Source organism: Barbus barbus (genome assembly GCF_936440315.1).
Source record: "Barbus barbus genome assembly, chromosome: 31".
NCBI classification, from domain to species: domain Eukaryota; kingdom Metazoa; phylum Chordata; class Actinopteri; order Cypriniformes; family Cyprinidae; genus Barbus; species Barbus barbus.
Window position 1 is genome coordinate 2,895,115 of NC_136759.1, and position 27,672 is coordinate 2,922,786.

The window sequence follows — 27,672 nt, forward strand, 5'->3', positions numbered from 1 at the left end:
ATGAAATGTAAAGTTTTGTAGAGTTTTTGCTCACAATTGAAAGTTTTTATCTCGCAAATCTAATTTTATAGCTTGCAATTCAGTTTTTTTCCCTCAGAACTAAATATTATTTTTGTGGTGTTTTGCCTTCTAGGCAATGCAAATTTAAATTCTTGATTTTTTTTTTAAAAGCAGGTTTCTTTAATAAACTTAATTTGCAACATAACAGTTTAATGTGCATGTTCTTGAAAAGCAGCACAGCCTAAAATATAGCTATAAAAACAAAACCGATTTCTTTCTTTCACTAAATTAATGATAGGGCATAAATAACATCGCCCTACAGATGATCGGTGCTCAACAGGGTGAACTGAAGGTCAGGTTCACAGGAACGAGCGAGCGAGACGTCATCTAAATATAATCAGATTATAAAGACAGAGCACATAATCAGCTGAGCAGCTGGAGGTCTTGTAATATTTTATTCTGAGTTTAATTGCTCAGGAAAACATGATTTACATCAACACTGGATGAGAGCAGGTATTATATTTAAGAGAAAACCAAATATTTCCTGGGTTGATAATTGTTTAAAAAAAACAACAACAAAAAAAAACATTTACCTAGATTCGAAACATGAAAAGGGTCCCATAAAAATCTTCAGACCAGATAAAACATGCCTGGTTTAAATGACTATTTTCTAGAGATTTTACTTTAGATACTAGAGCCATGTACACATGACAAGCCCTCTAAAATTACAATTTAAGTACAGTAAAGTCTCTGTAGAGTTGAGAAAGCACACTGTCTCAGTGTCTAGCTGTCGGTTTTAGTGCAGTCAAATGCTTTCCACCACTGAGCGAACTTCAGAACCTTCTTACGCTGGTCGTCGAAATTCTCACGTATCGGTTTCCGCCATCGTCTCGGTTCCAGGTCCAGCATCCCGCCCAGGATTTCCTGATGGAGACGGAACAAATCTCAGTCAATATTCTGATTTAGAGGGAAAAAAAATCCAACTGCAATTATTCTGAAAACTTGCGATTTTAAAGGGGTCATGAAATAAGAAATCAAAATTCCCTTGGTCACTGTTCTAGAAAACATCCTGTCTAAAAACAGCTTATATTGAAGGCAGTCTGCCAGATGACCGCTTTTGGAATGTTCTACTCTGTGATGTAATAGTGTGGATAAACACCACCTCTGCAGAAGATGAGCAACGCCTGCTTCTACATCGCTGTCTGTTTAGCCCCGCCCACCGATTTGTGCATGTAGTGTTTATGAGAGAGTCTATGCTGAAACTAGGGATGTTCATTTCGGTTATTTTCGTTAGTAAGAACACGGTCCTTTGTTAACTTAATTTTACCTCTGATTCGTTTACAAACAAGACAATTCAACACGAGATTTTCAAAAAGATTGAAAAAAGACATTGTTGTGCCGAACTATATTGGATCCGACAGTAATGTCGCAACACACAAGTGTGAGTAACTGATCACTACTGCTGTGTCTGTTAAACAGATCGTTTAACATGGACTGAGTATTTATGTGGTTTTAACCTAAATCACAGCAATGTCCATCTATGAGGAATGTACGCTGTCAAACAAAACTCTTAGCCAATCATAGCAGTGGGTGTTTGCTTCAGAGTCTACAATCCGCCACTCCTATTCAAACAGTGTTCTGATGAGGGGGCTTTAAAAACAGGACAGAAAATAGCTTATTACTTCTAAACTATGATGTTTTTTGATGTAAAAATAACATAAGTGGACCTCGGATAACATTATATAAAAAAAAAACAGGCTGTTCATGACCCTGTTTTGCTCTGCTTGTTTGTAAAGCTTCACAATAAGATTACTGCCAGACTTACTTTTCCGAAATAGTGTGGGAACTTCTGCTCGTTCTCGATAACGTGTGCAAATCCGCCCTGCAGTCCAAAATCCACAGAGAAGTACGGCAACCCGCGAGGAACCTGAGAAAACACGAGCGACATCAAACACTGAGATAGAGGAGGAAGAATAAAAGACATCCGGAGAAAACAGAAAAAACTCACAGCTCGTCTGATGTCTCTGGATGAGAGATCCACAACCTTCTTATTCATGGCCCATTCCTCATCTGACTCCATTATGGCTTTCTGAACGAACACACACACACACAATAGATGTTTGTTTTATAATGCTGATCAGTCAGATTTATAGAATTACAGAAGTAAAAATCCTATTAATTTTCCCCATTGACCAAATGGTCTTTTAAATTATTAGTGATGTAGCAAAATTAGTATTTTACGAAACATCAAAATTAAAGTTTTTTTTTTAACTGAGAACCAAGATGGCTAAACGATTGTTGAAGTTGCTACAGTGTTCTGTGTCATTGCTAGGTGGTTGTTGAGGTGTTGCTATGTGGTTGTTAAGGTGTTCTGGTTTGTTGCTATGGTGTTGTGGCTGGTTGCCAGGGTGTTGCGGGTGGTTGCCAGGGCATTGCTGTTTGGCTTCTGATGTGCTGCTGCTACAGTGTTACTTAAAGGGGACCTATTATGCAAAAATCCCTTTTATTAGCTGTTTGAACACAGTTGTGTGGCCGCAGTGTGTGAAAACAACCAGCCTATAATGTTAAAAATCCACCAACTCATTTTTTAATAAAACCAATATATCATAAACAGTCTTTCCAAACGAGCTATTTCAGATTCGCCCTCCGTTCACGTCGCAGAGGGGAAAAAGTTCCGCCCATTTGTGACGCACTCTGCCCTATTAGCATAAACACAGCCCTGAGTGAGAAGATGTGGTCTGCCATTACTGGAGTTATATACAATGTCAGCACCAAAGAGGCTTTGTGTTGTGTTTTGGGATGCACTAATGAACATAGGAGTCGCCATAATCTCCCCTCATGTGAGCCGAGGACACTGTGGTTAAATTTCATTTTCGAAGGAAATATCCCGGAAAAAAATCGGTAATGTCCCCTATATGTTTAGGAATTAATACCAATGCTTTGTGCGTGAACATCAGCTCCAGACAAAGTAAGTATAACGTGTTTGTTTTCCAAATTGCCCTTCTGAAAGAGCTTCTTGGCACTCTGTAAGGCTAATTGCTAAAGCTATCATTGTCCATGTGCGTTTTCTCTGATGCTGTCATCAAGTACTGCCAGAATGATCATGAATAGGAATGTGGTGGTTAACAGTTGCATATGAAAGCAATGTGAGTCGATCGTTTGCAGTTGTCGAGCTCATAATCAGAAGTGGGACTTATAAAGTTTGTGATAGCATGAGACCAGCTATGTTGTTATTTTTATCCCGCTGTGCTCCCCGTCTGTGTAATTCATAAACGCAAATTTATTATGCACAGTATAATCAGATGACTGACTTTGAAACAGAGTAGTTTTCTGTAAAGATAACAGGCTTGTATTAATAGTGGAATGTTTATTAGCAAAGGCTAGCACTGCTAATGGGAGCTTGAGCTCTTGAAGCTCCGCCCTCTTCTCCGGGAGCAACAGCTCACTCGCATTTAAAGCAACACACTCGAATACAGCGCGTTTGGCTCAAACCCTAAAAGTGGCAATTTTAACAAGCTATAAAAATATATCTGTGGGGTATATTGAGCTAAAACGTCACATACAGGCTCTGGGGACATCAGAGACTTATTTTACATCTTGTAAAAAGGGGCATATTAGGTGCTCTTTAAACTTAAGTTGCTAAAGTGTTCTGGGTGGTTGCCAGGGTGTAGCTATGCTATTGTTAAAGTGTTCTATGTGGTTGCCAGGGCATTGCTGTTTGGCTGTTAAAGTGTTCTGTGTTGTCGTTATGTTGTTGCTAAGATGTTTTGGGTTGTTGCCAGGGTATTGATATGCTGTTGCTAAGGTGTTCTGGGTGGTTGCCAGGGAGTTACTATAGTGTTCTGTTTGGTTGCTATGCCACTGATAAGGTCTTCTAAACGGTTATTAGGGCATTGCTATAAGGTTGCTAAGATGTTTAGAGTAAGAACAAACTAAAAATAAAGTTTATTTAAAAATCAATTAATTAAACTGAGTTGTACAAACATTTAAATTGCAGTTTTATATGAACTTTTTAATTACAAATTAACACCAATTTATTACATAAACATTTAAATGGTGGCTGTCATAAAAATTTGTTTTCATAACAGATTTATTCAAACTTTCATTAAAAAATGAAGACAACATGTTAAGTAAAAATATAATGAATATGTAACTGCATATGTTTATCAAAACGCTCTTCTCCAAATAGCTTTCCTACAAAGATCTATGGGAAAAATGAAGAGGAAAAACACTTTCAGAATCAAGGCCGCTAAAGAACTGGACAGTCACTGCTATGCTCTATTATGACGCCAGTTTGAGGCTGTTTGTTCCAAGTTACCTTAAAGTAAATGGGTGCCATGTCTCCGAGCTCTCTGGGCAGTGGCACACACTCGTACACCATGTGCAGGTGCCTCTTCGGATTCACATGAGTCTCCAAAAACACACAGTCCAACTCCTGAGACTGGAACATGCGGACCAGAGCCCGTCTGAACATCTACGAGAGAGAGAGAGGGCGCATTAGCAGTCATTCATTTAATCCATTAATCGAGTAATCAAATGTTTATATTAATTTTATTATTTAAAAAATGGGAGTGGGTCAGAGACAACACGGCAGAAAGCGCATCCTAATTGTCTTTTATTTGTGTTTTATTGGAGATCTGGGGGTTGTTAGGGAGTTGCTAAGGTGTTCTGGGTGATTGCTAGGGAGTTGCTAAGGTGTTCTGGGTGGTTGTTAGGGAGTTTCTAAAGTGTTCTGGGTGGGTTTTAGGGAGTTACTAAGGTGTTCTAGGTGATTGCTAGGGAGGTTGTTGGGGAATTGCTAAGGTGTTCTGGGTGGTTGTTAGGGAGTTGCTAAGATGTTCTGGGTGGTTACTAGCGAGCTTGTTCTGGGTGGTTCCTAGGGGTTGCAGAGGTGTTCTAGGTGGTAGCTTGGGAGATGCTAAGGTGTTCAGGGTGGTTGCTTATGCGTTATTCATGCATGTAGCGCAAACGGATGAGTATACATACACAAGCACACGTGTTTGTAATGCTTGTACCTGTATTTCACTCCAGATGTCCTCATCCAGACCCGTGGCTGCTGTGTGATGCTGGATAGGGACGATCAAACAGTGACCTTCAGTCAGAGACACGCTGTTCGGCAGACACAAGTACACCTGCACAAGAGAAAACACACCCGTCATGTGATTAATGAGGACAGCGCGCTAAAATCTTGAGCTTGTCCATTTCCTGTCGTCCCACATGCACATGGACGAACCGAGCATCAGGAGGAATCCTCTTCAAGTGCACAACACCCAAAACGGCCAGACTGCTGCTGGAGAGATCAGGATTCTTTTGCCACAGATATACATTGTTTCTGACAGCATGAGACAAAATGCTATTTAAAGCAAATTAGTCTGAGCGTGTGCGCTAGTGTGTGTGCGTGTCCCAAGTGGTTGCCAGGGCATTACTGTTTGACTGCTAAGTTGTTTCAGGTTGTTGCCATGCAGTTGCTAAGGTGCTCTAAGCAGTACCTAGGACATTCCTATGAGGCTGCTAAGGTGTTCTAGATGGTTACCAGGGTGTTGCTATGCCATTGCTAAGGTTTTTTTGGGTGGTTGCCAGGGCATTGCTATGTTTTTTTAGGTTGTTGCTATGCATTTGCTAAGGTGTTTTAAGTGGTTAGTGGGGTAGGGCATTGCTATGAGATTGCCAAGGTGTTCTGGGTGGTTACCAGGGTGTTGCCTATGTAGTTGCTAAGGTGTTCTAAGTGGTTACTGGAAAATTGCTATAAGATTGTTAAGGTGTTCTAAATTGTTGTTATGCAGTTGCTAAGGTGTTCTAAGCTGTAAATGGGACATTACTGTAACGTTACTAAGGTGTTTTGGATGGTTGACAGGGCGTTGCTATGGCATTCTGGGTGGTTGCCAGGCAGATGATAAGGTCTTCTAAGCAGATACTAGTGCATTGTTTTAAGGTTGCTAGGGTGTTTGCCAGAGTGTTGCTATGTGGTTGCTAAAGTGTTCTGGGTTGTTACTGGGACATTACTGTAAGTTACTAAGGTCTACTTATTGCCAGGGCGAAGCTATGGAGTTTAGCGTTGTTGCAATGCAGCTGCTAAGGTGTTCTAAGTGGTTAGTAGGCTAGGGCATTGCTATGCGTTGCTAAGGTGCTATAGGCTGTTGCTATGCAATTGCTAAGGTGTTCTGGGTGGTTGACAGGGTGTTACTATGGTGTTCTGAGTGGTTACTGGGACATTGTTATAAGGTTGCTAGGGTGTTTGCCAGAATGTTGCTATGTGGTTGCTAGTGTGTTCTGGGTTGTTGCTATCCAGTTGCTAAGGTGTTCTAATCAGTAACTATGACATTGCTATGAGGTTGCTAAGTGGTTGCCAGGGAGTTACTATGCAGTTGCTAAGGTAAAATGATGACAAATATATTTTAGTATGACTTTCTCACAATAATTTACATTCATGTGTAAACTGATAGCAAATTTGATTCTTTAAAAATGAAAACTTATTCCAAGGTTTTCAGCATGAAGTTTTTCTCGTAAGCAGAAATGTGACGGTAATATATCGTGCCTTGTTTCCGACGGCTGCGATCAGATGTTTGGGCAGTTCAGGGCTGTCGAAGCAGTGTCTGCATTTCTCCATCTGTCCGGCTAACCGCCGTGTCTCGTGCACCGCTTTGTTCCTCTGCCGCTCTTCGTCTCGACCCGATCTTTCCCTCTGAGCCGCACTGGACACAAACATGTCATCCAGTGTGTAGTTATCACCGTCTGTCCTCCCCATCATCTGCAAAACACACAAATCCATTAATAACACATTAAAAACAAACACACAGACAGAGTTTTATTTGCAAGCAGTTTTATCAGTCACTTTATCTTGCATGTCTGTGAGTTTTATCTTGATTTAAGAGCTGAAAGCAGTTCAGGACAGAGGAATGAGAATGGTTTTATGAGTCTAATAACTCATGTGCCAAAAAAGGGGTTTATAAGTTGATGAAATGCTAGTAATTAGCTAAAATACATAAAATGCACAAAATAAACTAAAAAAATATGAATAAATGAGGCTGTATGATAATGCACTGTATTAAGTGCCTCAGTTCAAAGTAAATGTGGCTTTTTACTTTGCCGCATTGAGGACACAATAAGCGGTAAGTTTACTTTATTTACACATTTGTATAATTTCAAAAATTGTTCTGGACAGTTTACAGCATTTCACCAATATTGGGACAAAATAAAAGCTTGAGGGCCTGAAATTTAAAACATAAATATTAATTGTGTAATCTGTAGTTTAAATAAAATAATTATAATTATTATCAAACACTCATTTTTCATTGAATTTTGTACAACAGTATTATAATAATAGATATATAGATAATAATAGAATAAATGCAATATAACAATAGAAATAATAATACAATTTAATATAATAATACAACTTGATAATATAAATAATCTCATAATATAATAATAATAATAATAAAACACATACATATATATATATTTTTTTTCATTATTATTTATTATTAATCATAGTAAAATGATACCTAAATAGCCAAATAAATGAATATTGAACACCTGTGTCAATGTGGACAGACACTATTACCTCTAAAAAGAGGTTTCACTCAACTTTTAACTTCAACTAGGAAGTCAAACCACTAAAACACTGTTTAATAAAACAAATAAACTTTTAAAATAAATGTAATTAAAGATTAAATATTTTATCCATTTACTTGCATGTCATGTGTCCATGAAAAGATATGAAAGAACCGTGAAGCCGCAGAGATTACGCTAACAGAGTGAGAGAGCGAGAGAGCTTTAACGCTGTGCTACAACAAGCAGACAAAGAGGCAATGTATCCGTAGCAACGGGTGATCTGTGTGGGAGGCGTGTCTGTTCACACTGGCATGTTTGATTGACAGATGGAGAGGAGCCGAGGTGAGAGTGTTGGAGAGTCTGACTGCGCTTTCAATTCTACGTTTATTCTCTGCTTTTATGCTTTCTGACTCCAGCTAACACAAATAAAAACCTAGACAGGGCAGAGACTTTAAGGATAGTTTGTGTGCAGGTCTGTGGTTGGCTGACAGCTGTCTGGATTACAAATACCAATCTAACAACTAGATTTGCATTTTTAGTTTCATTTAAATGCAGGTTTTGGCACATCTTGGTTACGGTCGACTGCTTAAGAATCAACAAATAACACAAGACTGTGTTTGCACAGTAAAAGTGACTATTCAGGGTTAAATAGATGCAAGAAATGTTTTTTATTTAATTTTAATCATATTTTTAAAATTGATTTAGCATTTGTAATAATCAAAATTAAAACAACAATCAACAAAGCAGCATAAAAAGTTGTATTTCATTATGCAAATAACTAAGTTATAAAACCAATAGTATGTTTACTATGCAAATATTATAATAATAACAAATATTACATTGTATTACTGTGAACCAAAGGAGATTTTCATATTTGAATCATACTTTTAAATTGATTTCACATTTGAATTTAACTTGAATTAAATAATCAAATGGAGATTTAATTTTTTTCATATTTGTAAATATGAATATTATTAAAAGTCACATTAATGAAATAATTAAAAAACAAATAAATTAATTCATTAAATAAATAATTAACAAAAAATAAGGTCATATTTTACAACCATCTTTGATTTGTTAACTGAATTGTTAAAATATATACTAATATTTATAAATTTTAGTTTGTGTTTCTTTTCTTTTTTATTAGTATATTATTAAAAATCAAAAGTCATATCTGTTAGTATTATGTAAAGGATCTGAATTAACAATGAACATCTGTGTTTTTATTAACTAACATTAAAAAGATGAATAAATACTGTAACATGTATTGCTCATTGTTAGTAAATTTTAGTTAATGCAATAATTAACAATAACTAATGGAACTATAAAGAGTTACTATACATAAAAAAATGACAAATCAGGAAAGACAAGAACAAAGTTGCAAAAAAATACCACCATGCACATTTCATTATGCAAATAAATGCAAGTGAGAATGAACTGCATATTTAGCATGCAAATATTGCAATAGCATGATTGCATGACTGGTTAGACTTCAAATTGAGAACATTCTATTAATGCAAGAAAATGAGAAATGCACAAACTTTAGTCTTCATTTTTTTAAGCATAAAATGTAATAAAACAAAGATAATGAAGAAATAAATGCTGAAAAAAAACAACAAGCATATTTCAGTATGCAAACAATTTTTAGGGAGCAAACCAGTTGTCTATTCAGTGTGCAAACATAATTCGCTGTCAGCTAGATTTTGAATAGCGAACATTCTATAAATGTGACGTCAACATTCTAAAAGTTCTCTAGAAAAGTTTGAACGGAGTCAAACACACACTCTGCACATCCACACACAGATACTGGTGATATTGGTGAAATAAATATATTAATAACACTTTTAGCTGCTATGCCATGGTAACTTGGCAGAGAGAGAGAGAGATGTGCTGCTAAAATGTGCAAATGTTTGTCACTTTTATATTTCTGGTCTCCATGGCAACCGTGACGTCTTAGTTTATTATAACGGATTTTAGTAGCCCTGCCCGGGTTTAAAATCAGAGAAACACTAAATCACATCGGAGCCAGAGAGGAGGACAGACCGAGACCGCCACCATCTGCTGATGCCCGTCTGTCTTACGACCAGAGACAAGCACAGGCTGTCTGAGCACGTCTGCGGCTCACAAACCCAGGCCTGATATATTAAAGCGGCCGAATATTTCTACACGTCACATTTTTATAACAATGGACTTAAAAATGACATGTGCTCTAATGTCTTCAGGCTACTAATGGCAATTACATTGCTGCTCATTTGCATAAAGTTAAAAAAAGATCAAGTTTATTGCAAAGCATCAGCACTCTCATTGAAAATAATGCAGTCAGTGTTATTTTAGTAACACTGAGATTCCATTATAGTTTTCACTAATATGTTGAATTAGATTTTTAATTCTTTATTTCCCATTTTTGTTTTAATATTAATGTTTAATCATTTTGTTCTGTGAATTTTAGTTGTTTTTATATTTATTTATATTATATAGTTTTTTCTCAGTTTTTATTAAATAAAAAAAGTTTAAGCTTTTTTATATATAATATTTTATTTCAGTTATAAGTGTTATTTACTGAGATACTATTATAGTTTTTATTAATGTTTTGAATCAGTTTTTATTTTTATTTTCCATTTTCATTGTAATTTTAGGTAAAGTTTTAATAATTGTATTGTAAGTTTTTGGCATTTTTATAAGTATTTGTTTGTTTTAAATAATTCTATATAGTTTTTGTTAATTTATATCTATATAGTTTATATTAATTTATTCATATTTTGGCTTTAGTTATTTTAGAACAAGTTAAATTAAATAAAATGAGAAATGTTACATTGGCAACTTACTGAAACATAGCGTTGTTTTATGTCAAGAAAGATTTTTTTTTATTTTAGTTTTAGTAAACCATAATAGCCCTGAATCCAGTTAAATGCAGATCTCTTTGTGAACATCCCTTTAGAAATACACACAGTACTTATTGCCGTTTTCTGCTGATTGGCTAAACTCCACACTGTCATTTATCAGTGTTTGGTGTGTAAAGAGACTGACGCTCACCTTGGCCGCCATGCGTGAGTAAAGAGCGTTCTGATCTTCAGCAGAGCTCATCTTCTCCCGTCTGACCATCTCTTGCAGATTCATACCATCATCATCCTCAAAATAGCGCACACGCTCACCATCCTGGTGCGTCTCGATCTAAAAATCAGAGGAGAGGAGAAAACGTGACCTCATTTGAAGTTTTCCAGGCTACAAGTTACTATAAATTATAAGTAAACTCCAATCAAATGACCATATTTAGCTTTATCACATCATGGCAGGAGAAAAAGTTTCAGTTACTTAAAAGTACAAATAAAACGATTAAAAGTATATTTTTGTTAATTGAAATAAAGCTGAAATAAAATATGAATATCAGATTAAATAAAAAATGAATGAAAATCAGAAACAATGCCTTGGCAACTAACTGAACTGAAAGCTGAAACACTGAAATTACTAACAGGAAATAAATAAATCCTAAAAACTAGTGCTGTCAAACGATTAATCGCATCCAAAATAAAAGTTTTTGTTTACATTATTTATGTGTATATTTATTATATATATGTAAATATACACACATACAGTATGTATTTTGAAAATATTTACATTTATATATTCATATTTTTATATTTTATACTATATATAAATATATTTAATATAGAAACATAACATGTTTTTCTAAAATATATACATGCATGTGTAGACACACATTATGCAAACAAAAACTTTTATTTTGGATGCGATTAATCGTTTGACAGCACTAGTAAAAACCCTAACCCTAACTGAAAAAAAAACTTGAAAATAAATTAAACCTAAATAACCATACTTTAAAAAATTATAATAAAAAAAAACTAATAATAAGTACAAAACTAAATGACTAAAATCCAAATTAAATTGTAAAAATATAAAAATAACAAAGCCGCAGTGTGTTTTAGTGTCAATGAGATACTAGTATATTTTTTAAATATTTTGAATTAGTTTTTTTATTGTCTTTTTGCGCTGACATTTTAATTTTCTAATTATTTTTGTGTGTTTTTGTAATTTTTAGTAGTTAATATTTTTTTAATGTCTATATGTGACCCTGGACCACAAAACCAGTCTTAAGTGTAAATATTTTGAACATTTTTCATTACATCATCTGAAATCTGAATAAATAATCTTTCCATTGATGTATGGTTTGTTATGATTGGACGATATTTGGCTGAGATACAACTATTTGAAAATCTGGAATCTGAGGGTGCAAAAAAATCTAAATATTGAGAAAATCTCCTTTAAAGTTGTTCAAATGAAGCTCTTAGCAATGCATATTACTAATCAAAAATTAAGTTTTGATATATTTACGGTAAGAAATTTACTAAATATCTTCATGGAACATGATCTTTACTTAATATCCTAATGATTTTTGGCATAAAAGAAAAATGCATATTTTGACCCATACAATGTATTTTTAGCTGACTTAAGACTGGTTTTGTGCTCCAGGGTCACATATAGTTTTTATTCTTTATTTCAGTTTTAATTTGAGGTATTTTAGTATATAAAGTTAAACTAAATGAGAAATGTTAACTAGGCAACCAGTTTTAATATTATATCTTATTTCAGTTAATGTTATTTCAAGCAACAATTTATTTTTATGGTTTTAGTTTTAGTTAATTATAGTAACACTTCAAAGCTGTGTATGTGAGCGTGTGTCTCACCGCTTTCTGCTTCCTCCGTCCTCCTCTAGGCTCCTGTGGTTGGGACGGGGCTTTGACCGGCCAGGCTCGTCCCAAAGGGTCGGTCCTGAACAGCACCACATCCTTTTCTGAGTCTGTTGGTGCAGAAACCGGTTTGTTCTGGGCTTTTCTTTGAGCTCGGTTCTCTTTGGCTCGACGGGCCGCTTGCATCTGAGCCTTCAGTTTTTCCACCAGCGCCTGTGATTATTCACACACAATCAAAACATACCATCAGTATCTGAGTCTACTTCTAGCACACGAAGACCACGAGCCCTAGTGAGCTTCCTACTTTTGAGCATCATGTCTAGGTCACATGGTTTTCAATGAGCTCACCATGTTCCCCATGAGTTCTGCCTTGACGAGTTTGGCTCCCAGTTTATTCATCTCTTCGTCCGTCAGGATCACCTCTTCCTCCTCCTCTTCCTCGCTCTCTGAACTGGTAGATTGACAAACTCAATCAGTTTTAGCATAAGTAACATTCACAAAAGTGTAAAATAATGTCAAAACTTGTATAGAATAAATACATTTCCAATGAATCATTTGTGATTATTAGATACAAATTCCTAAAAGTCATATTCTATTTATATTTTCATTTTCATTGTAATATTTTATTTTCAATTTAAATATATTAATTGCAAAATAATATATTTTGATGTATTATAAAAATACTGTTTGTATATATGTTAATAATGTTTTAATATTTTTAACAATATATTATATATGAGTATTTTGCAATAAATGTAAAATATACTGTTACAATATATTATATATTTAATTATCATATTAATTATTTTTAAATACAAATTTAAATATATTATTTTGTAATTACAAATATACACATCATATATTACAAAATACGATACAGTAATAATATTGTATTCAAACAATATAATCAATAACCTTCATAGTTTGGCATAACTAGAAAAATAAATATTCATTATAAAAAAATCTTTAATTGACACGACACAATGGGAATCCTGGCTCTTCAAAGAAAAAAAAACAGTTGTTAAGTGGGTGAATTAAAGCAAGACATATACGAGAAATATCCTATTTTTAGTTGTTTTGTCTAATTTTTTACAAGTGAAATGTTGAAAAACTGTCTTCTAATGTGGGTGTAAAGTCTTCTAAAATCACATGATCGCTTTATTCTGACCTGCTCACTGTTGCTGTTGTAGTTTTGCTCTCTTCCAGCAGGGCGGCGCTCTTCTCTGTGTGTTTCTGCGGGGTCGGCGTCTCCTTTGGATACTGCACAGCACTGCTCTTCCTCCAGGCAGGCACAGCCCCATCATCATCATCAACAGGTTTCTTGAATCCTGCACACTGATTGGATGTAGAGCCTTTCGGCCCCGCCTTCCTGAACCCCGCCCCTCCGCTCATGTCCTCATCAGCATCTGAGGGTTTGACGAACTTGAGGCTGGACTGAGAGGAAGCGCTGTGTCTCTGGGAATGCCGATCCTCGTCTGGATCCGGCCGGGATCTCGGAGGGCGTTCGCCGCGGCCTCGAGATCCTCTCTCTCCGTCTCGCTCCCTTTCTCTCTCAGCGTGTGGAGATCTGTCTCTCCGTCTCTCCTCCCGGTCTCCTCTCCTCCATCTCTCCCTCCCTTCCTCTCTGTCGTCTCTCCTCCATCTCTCTCGGTCTCCTCTCCTCTCACCCCTCTCTTCTCTCCTCTCTCCATAAGCTACCTCTTCCGCCTCTCGCAGTCTCTTCTGAAAATCTTCCATCGACTGCAGTGGGAAGAGAGAACCATCAAAACACATCATTAAGGCCCGTTTCCACCTGAAGCAGAATAAATTCACTACAGTACTGGTCGCTCTCAGTGTGAAATGGTGTATTGGAAGACACTTTTTGACTCTAAATATTCAGGTTCCAGAAGTATTAACTAATGGTATACGATTCTGTTAAAGTCATCATTATTTCAAAAATGTGTCCTGAAGATAAAAACCACCAATCAGAGAATTTAGGGAAAAAAAATTAAAAATTCAAAAATTTTAAAAACTCAGCAGTGAGATATGATACATGTATATGTTTTTTATTATAACATATTTTTTCAAGATAACATATTTGAATACATTTATCTATCTATCTTTCTGATTATTTTGCAAATGAAGGATACAAGATTTAATAATATAATAATAATAATATTAATACATAAGTTCATTATATATATTAATAATAATATATTAGTATACATTATATTAACTTAACATGATATATCAATATATATATTTTTTAAAAGATTGTTGTTCTCTCTCTCCATAAAATGTTGCATTACATATAAATTACATTAATATTTTGTACAAATACATTTATATTTTCATGTTATAAAATTATATTAAAATATTTTACATTATTCAAATATATTATTTTGCAATAAATGTAAATATATTTGTGTAATTATTTTGCAATAAATGTAAAATATATTAATCTATCACATAATATTATAAAACATTACAATATATTAAAAAATTATATTCAAATATATTATTTTGTAATAAATGTAAAATTTATTGTATTTAATACGTACAATCAATAACTATAAATCAATAATTTCATATTATGCTGTTGGTTTTTTATTTAATTGTGATTCATGAGTTTTTTTTGCTTGTTTTTTTCTTTTAAGTCAAAATCTGTAATGTTTGATTCAAAAATCTGATTTATTTCAGAGCATATCTGTATGGAGAAACTGAATAGCAAAACATTTTTCTACAAAACTCTCTGCAACAGGATCTGAAGCTCCGCAAAGTAAGATTTTCTGTTTTAGATGAGATATGATGTTGCTGTCTGAACCGAATGTGTTTAGAGAGAAAAACTGGACAGTGTGAAAAAAATGACAACATTGCATCACGTTGCACATTATTGTTTGCACACAGCAATTCAGTTTCATGAACAAATGACTATTATAAACTAGTTTTTTAAATATGAATCAAATTAAGAAACACTGCCATGCACAAGCTCTGAACTATCGCAGAAGGGAAGCAACTTTACAGTGTTGAAGTACAGAGAGATGTTGTTTACTGCTGTGTGTGTGTGTGTGTGTGTGTGTTCACCCCGTATCTCTCCGCCACCACGCTCTCCAGACTGCGCTGTTCTCTGTCGGCCTGCTCTTTCATCCTCTGATATGACTTCCTGAGCCAGCTCACCCCTCCATCATTCACCACTCCAGCTGAGACAGAGAGAAATCAGTGTAAAACATCTGTCAAATTAACACTTCCCGCTCGGCCTGTACAGAGCTCAGATAAGAGCTGCGCTTTCAGCTTAACGTCAATGCCAAACGCCATTTTAACTCCTCATTCTAATCATGTGACAAGTGACACAGTATATTTAAATGACAAAGAGAAAATTCACTGAATGAATCAGGAAAAATGAAAAAGGACGAGAGTCACTCATTGGCTTTAAACGTTCTCTAAAAGAGCATGGGTTACAATATTAATAGTTCCACATAGTACAACTTTTGCATAAAGTCTGGTTAAAATGGCAGCTTACTTTTGCCACAAACAGCAAATTTAGCTTTTTAGAAGATTATTTGACCAACATGTAACTGCTAATTTGTCTTTTTTTTTTTTTTTTACATTTAGGGGTAAATAACATGAAATTTTACACAACTCTGAGAGAACAGAGACTGCAAAGATGGGTTTTTATGGCCCATGTTAATTTGGTCTGGCATTACAGATACCTGAATACGTTCTCAGCATTCTGCACATGAAATATAAATCAACAGGAGACAAAAATTGTTGTTCATTGCAAGTGTTTGCAACACAAATTTCTGTGGATGCTTTGCGAAAGATGCAAGATGCTCACAAATGCAGTTTCTGCAAAGGTAAAAAGCATTGTGAAATGCTAGAACACTGAAATCTGTTATTATTATTATATTACTGCAAATATTAAATAGTATATAACATAGTACAATATACCATAGAATTTAAAGTAATAATAATAATAATCTGCAATATGAAATGTATATATTATTAATTATATTTTCCCAAGTTCCATGTTTTCTGTTTTAATTTGTCAACATTCTGTTTTTAATTAATTCATTCATTTTAGCCACTTTTTAACACCAAGGCTATTTCATGGCGATCTCAGAATAAATTACACATGGTTTACAATCAACAAAAAGTTATTCCGTTTCAAATGGTTTAATTAAATTTTAATCATCTAAAATGCTGTCTAATCAATTGACTTCATAAAAATGAAGGATGTGAAGAATAACAACACAGAAAAAAATGCCAAAGGACAATGTTGAACTGATTTATGTTAACAATTTTCACTCAGAAATTGCTAATAAATTTCACAAATAACTACAAGAGCGACAAGTAACAATGAATTAAACATGAAATTTTGAAGAAGAAAGTAGTGTAAAATATACTCCAATAATGTGTTCAGGATTCCACGCAAACTGTATCGCCTACAGCGGCTGAGACAAAAATAATCTTTTGGAGTCTGGCCGTGTCGGATCATCACCTGGTTTCGGCGTTTACCTTTTTTAACGGCGGTACTGGAGGTGTCCCCCGGGGGCAGACCACTTCCTCCGTCCTTCCAGTAAGGGTTCAACTCTAACCTGTGAAGACCAGCCTGAGAGAAAGAGAGAGGCACACATGATAAACACAAAAGCACACAACCACAACACTTACTTTAACTGCTTGGTCTGAACCCAAGTTTAACAGCTGTTTGCATCAAGGAGAAGATAATAAAAGTTTTTTTTATTTTAAATTATGACACACAGAATTTCAACCGGTACTCAACGGAGGTACTCTCAGCATTCTGCACATGAAATATAACCAATGAAAGATGAATTGTTCATTGCAAACATTCGCAACACAAATTGCAGTGGACGCTTTGCAAAAGATGCAAGGAATGCAAAACGCACACAAATGCCATTTCTGCAGAGATGCACAGCAATGAGAAATGCATTATGCTAAAACAGGTCAATTATGTGTTAATAACAGCAGTTCAGTTTCACAAACTCCTTGCTTGTTTATTTTAATTCTATACCAGCATTCAAGGCTATTTTCAAGGTGAAAAACACGTTAAAACATTAAAAACAAAATAGATGTTTAATGTTCAATCTGTCAAAACTAAAACTTTTTACATTTGACTGCTTTTGTTATTGGGATAAAATAAGAAAAATCTTCATTGCTGATATATTTGTATTGATATTTCTGAAAGCAATTAGGAAATATTAGTCCTTTTTTGTAATCAGCAGAATTTTTTTAAGATGCACGGCTGTGTCATTAAACTGGGAAGAACATCTTTTAATTTCCCAGATTAGAACAGACTGCTTTAACACAAACTACAAACAGCACTGCCGTCTTCATGTTGTTTGGAGACACAAACGTTGCTCACCTGTTCGATAGACTCAGCTTTTTGCCTTTCCGCCTCTTTCTCTGCTTCTTTTTGTGCTCGTCTCTCTGCCACGGAGGTCGTCTTCATCGCCAGGAAGTCAAAGGTCATCCATTCATCTCTCTAGGAAAGGTCAAACAGACAGAGGCTACAAAAAAAAAAGACTATTTTTCATCGTAGTGGGCGTTTTTTATTTAAATGTGGTTACAAATGAGAGGCATTCACTAGTAAAAAGATGTAATTCCATTTTGACCAACAAACTATTTTATTGCTGCTAAAAATAATTATTCAGAAGGACAGAAAAGCATTTGTGAGCATCTCGGCCCATTCGTGCAAAGTTGAACCTTTGGCATCTTCGTCACATCGCTGAATGCTGAAAATGAATGACTTCTGGTGGCTTTGAGAATGAGAGAGCAGAGAGAGCTCTTCAATTCAACTAATAACAGTACTGAAGTTTCCACAAGTGGCTTTACTGTGTAGGACAACAATCACCCACTCTGACACACACACACACACACACACACTCTCGCTCTCTCATAATCTCCATGTTTTTCTGAAGACTGTGATTACGGTCCACAGCAAGGATAGTAATCGCATCACATTAAACTGCTGTATGACAAACCGCCTCCATTAATCCTGGAGAACATTCAGATGTCAGGTACTAGTAAGTATAAATCTGTTCTCACTGAAAGCTAAATAATATTACTGAGATTTTGGGGATGTTGGGAGAGAGAGATTATTGATCTAATATTGGGGCCCATTTCAGATAACCAACAAAACTCACTCAGCAACAATAGAGTAGGATCTTACTTGGTTAGCACTGGCTGAGCTGACAGTGGGTGTGGCCTCTTGCTCCGCCTTCCATGCCTTGTCTCCGCCCCCTGACAGAGCCGGGGCCTCCACCCATTCGTCCTCTGAGTGCTGAAAAGAAACAATGACAATTTACTGCAACAAACTTCATCAAGCAACCAGAAATACCTGGAGAAAGTAACATTGCTTAAAGAACGGTTAAGTGTGGATTAAAGGAATGGTTCACCTGTTTGCTCTGCAGTGAATGGGTGCCGTCAGAATGAGAGACCAAACAGCTGATAAAAACATCACAATAATCCACACCACTCCAGTCCATCAGTTAACATCTGGAGAAGTGAAAAGCTGGAGGAAGCATTATTATGGGTTTTCACCAGAAGCAACGGTTTGAAGTTAAAACGTCTTAATGATGGATTTGTTTCAGCTTTTGTCTTCTCCAGATGTTAACTGATGGACTGGAGTGGTGTGGATTATTGTGATGTGTTTATCAGCTGTTTGGACTCTCATTCTGACGGCACCCATTCACTGCAGAGCATCCATTGCAGAGCAAGTGCTGCAATGCTACATTTCTACAAATCTGATGAAGAAACAAACTAATCTTGAATGACCTGAGGGTGGGTAATATTTCAACAAATTTTCACTTTTGGGTGAACTATTCCTTTAATGTGATTAAAAGGGCTAAACCGAACATGAAAACCCAATAAAATAAAACCCTAAACATCTAGGTACATACTTCAGAGCTGTCACAAGATGCATCTTCCTTGTCTTTTGTCTCTTTCTTGGCTTTCTTCTCTTTCTTACTCTTTTTTGCTTTCTTCTCTTTTTTCTTTTTTTTCACTGTATGCTCCTGTGTGCAAAAAACAAGCACAAAATGTGAATCCAGTGTGAAGGGAGAAACTCAGCTTTGCATCATAGAAATAAATACATTTTACAATATATTCAAATAAACAGTTATTTTAAATTGTAATAATATTTCACATTATTACTGTTTTACTGTATTTTTAATCAAATAAATGCAGACTTGAGCAGAAGAGATAAAATACATCATGATTCATCTTCAATAAACACATGCACATTTATTTGGGTTTGTTGTCGTCTGTAGTTTGACCTCTGACCTGGCCTATCTGCTGCAGTCGCAGGTCAACATCCGGAAGCATCCATGTGTCCTCACCCCTGGCCTTCCTCTCGGCCTTCCTCCTCTCCTCTTTCTCATACTTCTCTTTAGCCTACAGAGAGATAAAGCAGCAGGAGAAGAGGTGATTTCTGAAAGCAGATAAGTATTATGAGCTGTTTAAATTCTAATTGCATAGTTGACTGCTGCATCCGTTTGCTAGACCAGGTTGTGCGTGTGCACTGAGGTGATAAAGGTTTGTCAGGGTTAAGGCAGAGTAAGATAAATGTGTGCACAGAGAAAACCCAACACAGCTGGCAGAGAGATAACAGACACAGTATGTGCACCGAGATCTGTGACTACAGTTGGAATAGCAAACTACTCGTATTATTTCTGCAGTATTTAAATTTTCAATTTGTAAATACAAACAGAAAGACCTCCTGTATTTACTAAAAATGCCTCAAAATGCAACATTATAAGCATTTGTATTTTTGAGATGACCTTACGGGATTAAAGATGCAGCAAAGTGAGTTCATTTAACAATGCAGCATACTACTGTTTGAAATCTGTATCACTGTTTCACATTATATATTTGAAAGTTTATTATATTTAGTATTTACATTCTATTATAGTATTTATAAGATCTTTAAATTAACATTTATTTATTTTTACATTTTTAGTTAAATTCATTGTAATTTTGTGCTTTTGCTATTTTTATTATTTCTATTTAGCTTTCATTTTATACAATTCTTATTTTATATTTAATATTAGTAAAAAAATTATGTGCTTGTGTAATTTTTACTGTTTTTTTAAATGTTTCTATTAAACCATATATATGATTCGGCCTACCTGACCCATGTTAAGGATCTTGAAACTTGGTGTTGTTTTAGCCAATTAGAAATTAATGTTGCTAAGACTAAAGAATTAATTATGTGTACAAAACGAGATGTAATATGTGAGCCGATTTCACTTGAGAATCAACAAGTTGAAATTGTGGAACATTTTAAGTATCTTGGATCAATTTTGGATTCTCAGTTGAGTTTTGCTGATAATTCAGAGTACATTTTCAAAAGATGCTCTCAACGACTTTTTCTTCTCAGACAGCTTAGTGGTTTTGGTGTTAGTAAGCACATCTTGGAACTTGTGTATAAATCCATTGTTGAAAGTGTCTTAACTTTTCATCTTTCTGTCTGGTATGAGCATCTAAATTGCAGACTTAAGAACAAACTTTCCAGAGTTGTATCTTCGGCAAATAAAATAATTGGCAGGCCTCAGAATCAGTTAACACATCTTTATGTAGAAAGGACAAAGAAGAAGGCGAAAGTTATTCTTGCAGATGACTCTCATCCTCTCTTCAGCCAGTTTGAGCTTTTAAAATCAGGTAGACGTTATAGAGTTCCTCCAGCAAATAAAAATGTGTTCAAACAGTCTTTTATCCCCAACGCAATTAGAATCATTAACTCAGCAACTTCCTAAGTAAGAAGTGTGTAAGGCTTGAATTGCACTTATATTTTTATTCTCTTTTATGTTATGTGTGTATGTGATTACTTATTGTGATTTTATTTTATGTATGTATGTTGTTATTAATCTTGTTGTGTTGGTGAGCCAAAGACAATTTTCCACTCAGGTGGACAATAAAGTTATACTACTACTACTAAACTTTAAACAATTTTTAAATGAACTTTTCTATTTATAGTTTAATTTTTGTATTTTTTATGTGTGTGTCGTTTATATTGTTTTTTCATATTTCTATTAGGCTTTATTTTATTTTTTTTATCTTTAAATTAACATTTATTTATTTTTACATTTTTAGTTAAATTCATTGTAATTTTGTGCTTTTGCTGTTTTTATTATTTTTTAATATTTCTATTTAGCTTTCATTTTATACAATTCTTATTCAATATTTAATTTTAGTAAGAAAATTATGTGCTTGTGTCATTTTTACTGTTTTTTTTTAAATGTTTCTATTAAACTTTAAACAATTTTTAAATGAACTTTTCTATTTATAGTTTAATTTTTGTATTTTTTATGTGCGTATCGTTTATATAGTTTTTTCATATTTCTATTAGGCTTTAATTTATTTAAATTGTTTTTATTTATTTTTATCTTTAAATTAACATTTATTTTTACATTTTTAGTTAAATTCATTGTAATTTTGTGCTTTTGCTATTTTTATTATTTCTATTTAGCTTTCATTTTATACAATTCTTATTTTATATTTAATATTAGTAAAAAAATTATGTGCTTGTGTCATTTTTACTGTTTTTTTTTTTATGTTTCTATTAAACTTTAAACAATTTTTAAATGAACTTTTCTATTTATAGTTTAATTTTTGTATTTTTTATGTGCGTATCGTTTATATTGTTTTTTCATATTTCTATTAGGCTTTAATTTATTTTAAATGTTTTATTTATTTTTATTAATTAATTTATTTAAAGGTGATGCTGATGCATATCATCATTTACAATGCTTCAATACCAGAGAAGAACAGTTCAGGCAATTGTTAAAACATGCTTTCTTAAATCAGAGACCATGAGGATCTAATGGACAAAGGAGGAAAAGATGATTGTTCCACAATACTCAAAGCCTTTCCTCTAATTTATTTCTTCTACATAATAGGTCATGTTCTATATATATTGCAAACATTAATTATTATGCACAACCATTATCATCCAAATTTGCACATAAGCTAAAGTTTTGTCCCAGGATGAATCTTGTTTTGTGGACTGTTAGCGCCACCTGAAGGTAGTTGAATGTCAGTTCAGCTCCAGAAGTAATCAAGACTGACAGGGTCAGAACTAACTAGTAGTGTCCAGGCAGATTAATCAGATCATAACTGGCTATACTGAGATGATGATAGTCACTCTTCGCCAATTAACAGAAATACGTCCGTTCCAAAAAATACTCAGAGTTTTTACAATGGAAGAGAACAAACTTGTGTTTTGGGTATGATTTGAATATCGAGTGAAATGAATTATGATTAATCCCAATTTTGAGGAAATCTTCTGTAGTGTGATTAAATTATATCATAACTTTACACTGAACATAACCTTTTAGAGAATGTCAATTCATAATGAAATATTTCTCTTTGAATTTGCTTGAAAAGTGAGCTTGGTTTTCTCTATTTAAAGAATAAATTTCTTTCCAAAAATAAATGACATTTTATATTGCAATGATATATCAGCATTTTAATTGATGCATTCAATTACAATTTATATAACATACTTCATACATACTATATTATATACGGAGTAATTCTGTTTCTGAAACAGCTGGTATATTGGACACGTATTTTGTCGATTTAATGCTGATATGTGACCCTGGAGCACAAAACCAGTCTTAAGTCGCTGGGGTATATTTGTAGCAATAGCCAAAAATACATTGTCAAATTATCAATTTTTCTTTTATGCCAAAAATCATTAGGATATTAAGTAAATCTCATGCTCAATGAAGATATTTAATAATTTCCTACTGTAAATATAGCAAAACTTAGTAATATGCATTGCTAAGAACTTCATTTGAACAACTTAAAGGTGATTTTCTCAATATTAAATTTTTTTTGCACCCTCAGATTCCAGATTTTCAAATAGTTGTATCTCAGCCAAATATTGTCCTATCATAACAAACCATACATCAATGGGAAGATATTATTTATGCAGCTTCCAGATGATGTATACATCTCAATTTTGAAAAAATGACCCTTATGACTGGTTTTGTGCTCCAGGGTCACATATAACATTGCATTTTATAACATATATTTATATATAAGCTAGTGTCATTTATTTTAAGAACGATGACAAGGACAATAACGTCATATTTCCTTAATTATTTTTATATAATGAAACATTTACATGAAATACACAACAAATATTGCCAAACGACATTCAAAACACGCTTTAGGACATTTAGATGCACAAACATGACTCGATAAAGACATAAATTCATAATCAAGCTGTATATTGATGCAATTTGAATGGAAAGGTTTGTAAACAGATCTGTCAAATACTGCATTCGCTTCTTATTCTGGTAGGTCTTATTCTAATCGAGTTTAAAGCGTTTATTTGTTTTACCTGTTGTAAAACGAGCTCTCTTTCTTCCCTTTTGGCCTCTTTTCTAGATTTGATGCTGGTTGAGCTCTCAAAACTCCCACCGTATGCTGCCATGCTGCTGCCGCAAACGCGCTCCCACTGTCGCAAACATCTACCGTAATGCGTCTGTCGCAGCAGATGCTACTCGCCTGTTTTCCCTCCAGGAGGCGCTGCATTGAAACCTCAGGACGTTTTTGTCCTATTGGAGACATTTGTACTGTACTACCGTATATTAATTATTTCAAGACAAATCGGGAAACATGTGAGCTCCATACATTATTAAAGCGCATATATAAAAAGTACGGTAGGTGTTCACGACATGATGAGCGCGTTTGAGGCATGACGTGAGTTTTAATAGCAAAAACATTAAATGCAGAAAACCAGGAGGGGAGACGAGATAAAGAACAGATACTACAAAAGGTAAAACACTTTAAACTGACATTTACTATGCATGTTGGCTACGTTTTGTGTCAAAATGATCACATCTGAGCTCTTGCAATGTAACATTTGGCAGTATCAGCTGTTTAAACTGCATTAATTATCTGCCAGGAGATGAATTTATGCATTATGCAGTTTTATTATGATTTATGTGGAACTACACTGTGTTCACTGAACATAATCAGCATCATAAATGATGACTAGAAATAGAATCACTGGGATTTTGCATTTGTTGAGTTAAAATATTTGCATGTAATTGCACATATATTATTAATTATTTGGCTTTGAGTCAACTTATGCTCATAAATGCAAAGGAAAAGAGACACTACGACAAAAATGCAAGGACTGTGTAATACAATTTGGAGAATTAAACAGACAGGTGTATTAATTAGCATATAAACAAGCACTAACTTATTATTTTTGACAGATCTAGTCGTTTGGCCCATTCACAGCTATTATATTCCCATCATCCTACAAGAGAGGAACAAGCTCCAAGAAACTCCAGGTGTAACAGGTCAAATATATGGACAATGTATACTACGGTAAAGACAGAGTTTGCTGAAGACATGAGTGATCCAGAGCCATCCAGAATGATTCCTGAAGATACTGAGGAACAAACAGGTTGGTGTCCGTTCTTGATTGTTTATTATTGCTGAGGAATATTAATAAAATAAAGCTTCAGTTGAAATCTGGTGGCTGTATTTAGAAAATCATACACCCAGCTAACAAGAATATAAGAATGTTTTTCCATGAAGTTATGAAAACATTCAAAATGTCTCGTTTTATTTGTTATGTGAACATTAAGCGAACATTCCATTTTAGAATTTTGTAAACATTATGGGAACGTTACATTTGAATGTTCTCTGAATGTTCCGAAACAAGTAGTAACATTTAAATGAACGTCCTACTAAAACGTTTCATAAATAAAATGTTCCATGAATGATGTATAATAATCAAATAACTCCCTAATTAACAAAAATATGTTCGAAGAATGTTTTGATAACGTTTCATCAAGTTATGAAAATATTCTCTGAACATTCAAAATGTCCCATTTTTAAAAAATGTTTTAAAAGTGTTTTTTCTGGGTTATAGGAACGTGAAGGGAGCATGCAGACATTATGGAAATTTTATTTTTGAACGTTCTGAAACGATTAGTAACATTTAAAAAAGTTAGATGAACATTCCAATAAAATTCCAAGAACAATGAATGAATAATATTTTTGTGGTAACGTTTTGAGAACATTATCAAAGACCAGATAACTTTGAATGAACATTCTATTAACATTCTATAACTTTGAGAGAACCTTGCCTGAACGTTCTGAAAATGTTGCTTGTTGTTTGTTGCTTGGCATAAAATACATTTACATTATTTTACTCTTGTATAGTAATTGGATGGCATTGAATGAGCATGACAGAATTTAATTCTAGCATATCAAATATACTTTTGCATCTGTGTATGTTCCTTGCAGACTTGACATACATAAAAGAAGAAAGTGAAGAACTTGATAAGGTGGAGGAGAAACATCAGAATCAGGATGCTTTCATAACTGAAGACACGTGTTCAGAGACTGAGAAGAAAACTCAAAGAACCGAAGCCAAAAACACCTTCACGTGTCCTCAGTGCGGAAAGAGTTTCACGCGGAGAGACAGCCTTAAGGAGCATTTACGAATTCACACGGGAGAGAAACCTTTCAGCTGCCATCACTGCGGGAACAGTTTCACACGTAAAGAGAGCCTAAAATATCACCTGCGGATTCACACCGGAAAGAAACCGTACGCCTGCCATCAGTGCGGAAAGAGCTTCACCTTCAAAAACAACCTCAAGGTTCACATAAGAATCCACTCCAGGGAGAAGCTGTTCATCTGCACTCAGTGTGGAAAGGGTTTAACGTGCAAAAAAGGCCTCAAGGACCACATAAGAGTTCACACCGGAGAGAAGCCTTTCAAATGCCATCACTGCGGAAAGAGCTTTAAATGGGCGCACAGTCTCAATAATCATCTGCATTCTCATTCTGGGGTGAAGCCTTTTCATTGCATTCACTGCGGAGAAGGTTTTACGTCATCATCCATTCTGAAAAACCACCTGAAGGTGCACAAGAATGAGAGGCCGTATGTGTGCTCTTTGTGCGGAAAGAGTTTTATATGGCCGGGCAATTTTAAAGAGCACCAGAAGAGACACAGCAGTGAGAGAGATCACATGTGCTTTGAGTGCGGCAAGACCTTCACCACAGCCAAACGACTGAAGGAGCACCAGAGGATTCATACCGGAGAAAAACCCTATAAGTGCTCGCATTGTGACAAGAGCTTCACTCAGTCTGGATCGCTGAAGGTTCACGAGCGAGTTCACACTGGAGAGAAGCCGTACCACTGCCCTTCATGCGGGAGGAGTTTCTCGCAGTTAACCAATCTTGTTACTCATATTAACAAACATTGTAAGAAATCATCGCAGTGAGAACACTCTTAAAGTGCCCCTATTATGGGTAATGAAAGGGTCTTTTAAATGGTTCCATAAAGAACCTTTAACATCTGCAGAACCTTTCTGTTTCACAAAAGGCGAAAAGAAGGTTCTTCAGATTATAAAAGGGCATTTGCTTTGACTGAATGGTTCTTTGTGGAACCAAAGATGTTCTTCTATGGCATCGCTGTGACGAACCTTTTAATCACCTTTATTTTTAAGAGAGAAGTTTGTTTTCATGTGCAAAACTTTTGAGTGGATTACACTAACGGTTTCTGATGCTCAACATGACTGCATTTATTTGATCAAAAATACAGTAAAATTGTGAAATATTATTAGAATTCAAAACTGTTTCCTATGTGAATGTATTGTAAAATGTCATTTATTTCTGTGATGCAAAGCTGAATTTTCAGCATTATTACTCGAGTCGATACTGATTTTCTGCATTTATTTTTGATCAAATCAGTGCAGCCTTGGTGAGTGAGCAGAAGAGACATCTTTCAAAAAAAATGTTTTAACTATTGGTGTATTTTTGGATGGACAAAATAAGGTGATTTCCATCATACCATGTTTTCTACTGTCATTGCAGGCTTGAATAGGGTCATTAATTTATTTTGCTCTGTCTTTAGGAACTTATGTCTTGTGAAGTGAAGTGACATACGGCCAAGTATAGTGACCCATACTCGGAATTCGTGCTGTGCATTTAACCCATCCAACGTGCACACACACAGCAGTGAACACACACACACACCGTGAACACACACCCTTGTGTATAATGTGCTGACTGTACATGAGAAATAAAAAAGTAAAATCTTGCAAAATAATGTATCAAGTGACCTGCTTTAGGAATTCATCAAATATCATGATAATCTGAAGATTATGTATCAATTGGAAAAGATCTGCTGTTAAAAATATTCATTTACTTAAGTGTTGTGTTGAGATACACTGTTGAAGTTTCTCCAGTTGCTTGAACCTGTATGCATTATAGGCACCTATTTATCTATAGACATTATTTGGCTGAAAATTATCTCATGAACATAAATTCAATATTTGAATGTAAAAAGAATAAATACATAAACCCAAAGAAAAGGTTATAACCAACAAACAGCTTGTTTTCAAATCCTTCTTGATTTATATAAAAGCAAAGCAAACTGACT

At 34.7% G+C, this 27,672-nt stretch overlaps 3 protein-coding genes across 5 annotated transcripts in view; 1 reads left to right on the forward strand and 2 right to left on the reverse strand.

The window, feature by feature from the left end:
- LOC306851007 (claudin-19-like) overlaps positions 1-12,644 on the reverse strand; it is a 564,676-nt gene extending 552,032 nt beyond the window's left edge. Inside the window, exon 1 of the mRNA XM_079387017.1 lies at positions 12,636-12,644. The gene's annotated coding sequence lies outside the window, so the exon portion shown is untranslated. The remainder of the gene's footprint in view (positions 1-12,635) is intronic.
- Positions 167-23,745, reverse strand: LOC306851001 (CWF19-like protein 2). Its single transcript, XM_079387003.1, has 17 exons — positions 23,605-23,745; positions 19,539-19,649; positions 19,157-19,270; positions 18,427-18,537; positions 17,620-17,739; positions 16,755-16,848; positions 15,324-15,439; positions 13,429-14,000; positions 12,609-12,711; positions 12,258-12,473; positions 10,588-10,725; positions 6,536-6,748; positions 5,016-5,132; positions 4,319-4,474; positions 2,009-2,089; positions 1,826-1,927; positions 167-924 (listed from the first exon to the last, which is right to left on the reverse strand). Exons 1-17 carry the CDS (start codon positions 23,695-23,697, stop codon positions 784-786), a joined length of 2,598 nt encoding a protein of 865 aa, XP_079243129.1. The 5' UTR covers positions 23,698-23,745; the 3' UTR covers positions 167-783.
- Positions 19,829-27,614, forward strand: LOC306851003 (uncharacterized protein). Of its 3 annotated transcripts, none has more exons than XM_079387006.1 (4): positions 19,829-20,060; positions 23,652-24,042; positions 24,488-24,681; positions 25,530-27,614. In XM_079387006.1, exons 2-4 carry the CDS (start codon positions 23,993-23,995, stop codon positions 26,510-26,512), a joined length of 1,227 nt encoding a protein of 408 aa, XP_079243132.1. In that variant the 5' UTR covers positions 19,829-20,060; positions 23,652-23,992; the 3' UTR covers positions 26,513-27,614. The 3 variants fall into 3 exon arrangements, with proteins under 3 accessions (XP_079243132.1, XP_079243133.1, XP_079243134.1); XM_079387007.1 differs by having other exon boundaries at positions 19,869-20,060; positions 24,513-24,681; positions 25,530-27,608; XM_079387008.1 differs by having other exon boundaries at positions 19,872-20,060; positions 24,513-25,400; positions 25,530-27,608.
- Positions 27,615-27,672: the final 58 nt, after the last annotated feature.

Coding starts and splice junctions, on each gene's coding strand:
- LOC306851001 (XM_079387003.1), bottom strand. CDS start 23,697: ATGGCAGCATACGGTGGGAGTTTTGAGAGCTCAACCAGCATCAAATCT. Junction 12,474..12,608: donor CAGAACTCATGGGGAACATG/GTGAGCTCATTG, acceptor GAATAATCACAG/GCGCTGGTGGAAAAACTGAA. Junction 6,749..10,587: donor ACTCACGCATGGCGGCCAAG/GTGAGCGTCAGT, acceptor TGTGTTTTGCAG/ATGATGGGGAGGACAGACGG.
- LOC306851003 (XM_079387006.1), top strand. CDS start 23,993: ATGCAGAAAACCAGGAGGGGAGACGAGATAAAGAACAGATACTACAAA. Junction 24,043..24,487: donor AAGAACAGATACTACAAAAG/GTAAAACACTTT, acceptor TATTTTTGACAG/ATCTAGTCGTTTGGCCCATT. Junction 24,682..25,529: donor AGATACTGAGGAACAAACAG/GTTGGTGTCCGT, acceptor TGTTCCTTGCAG/ACTTGACATACATAAAAGAA.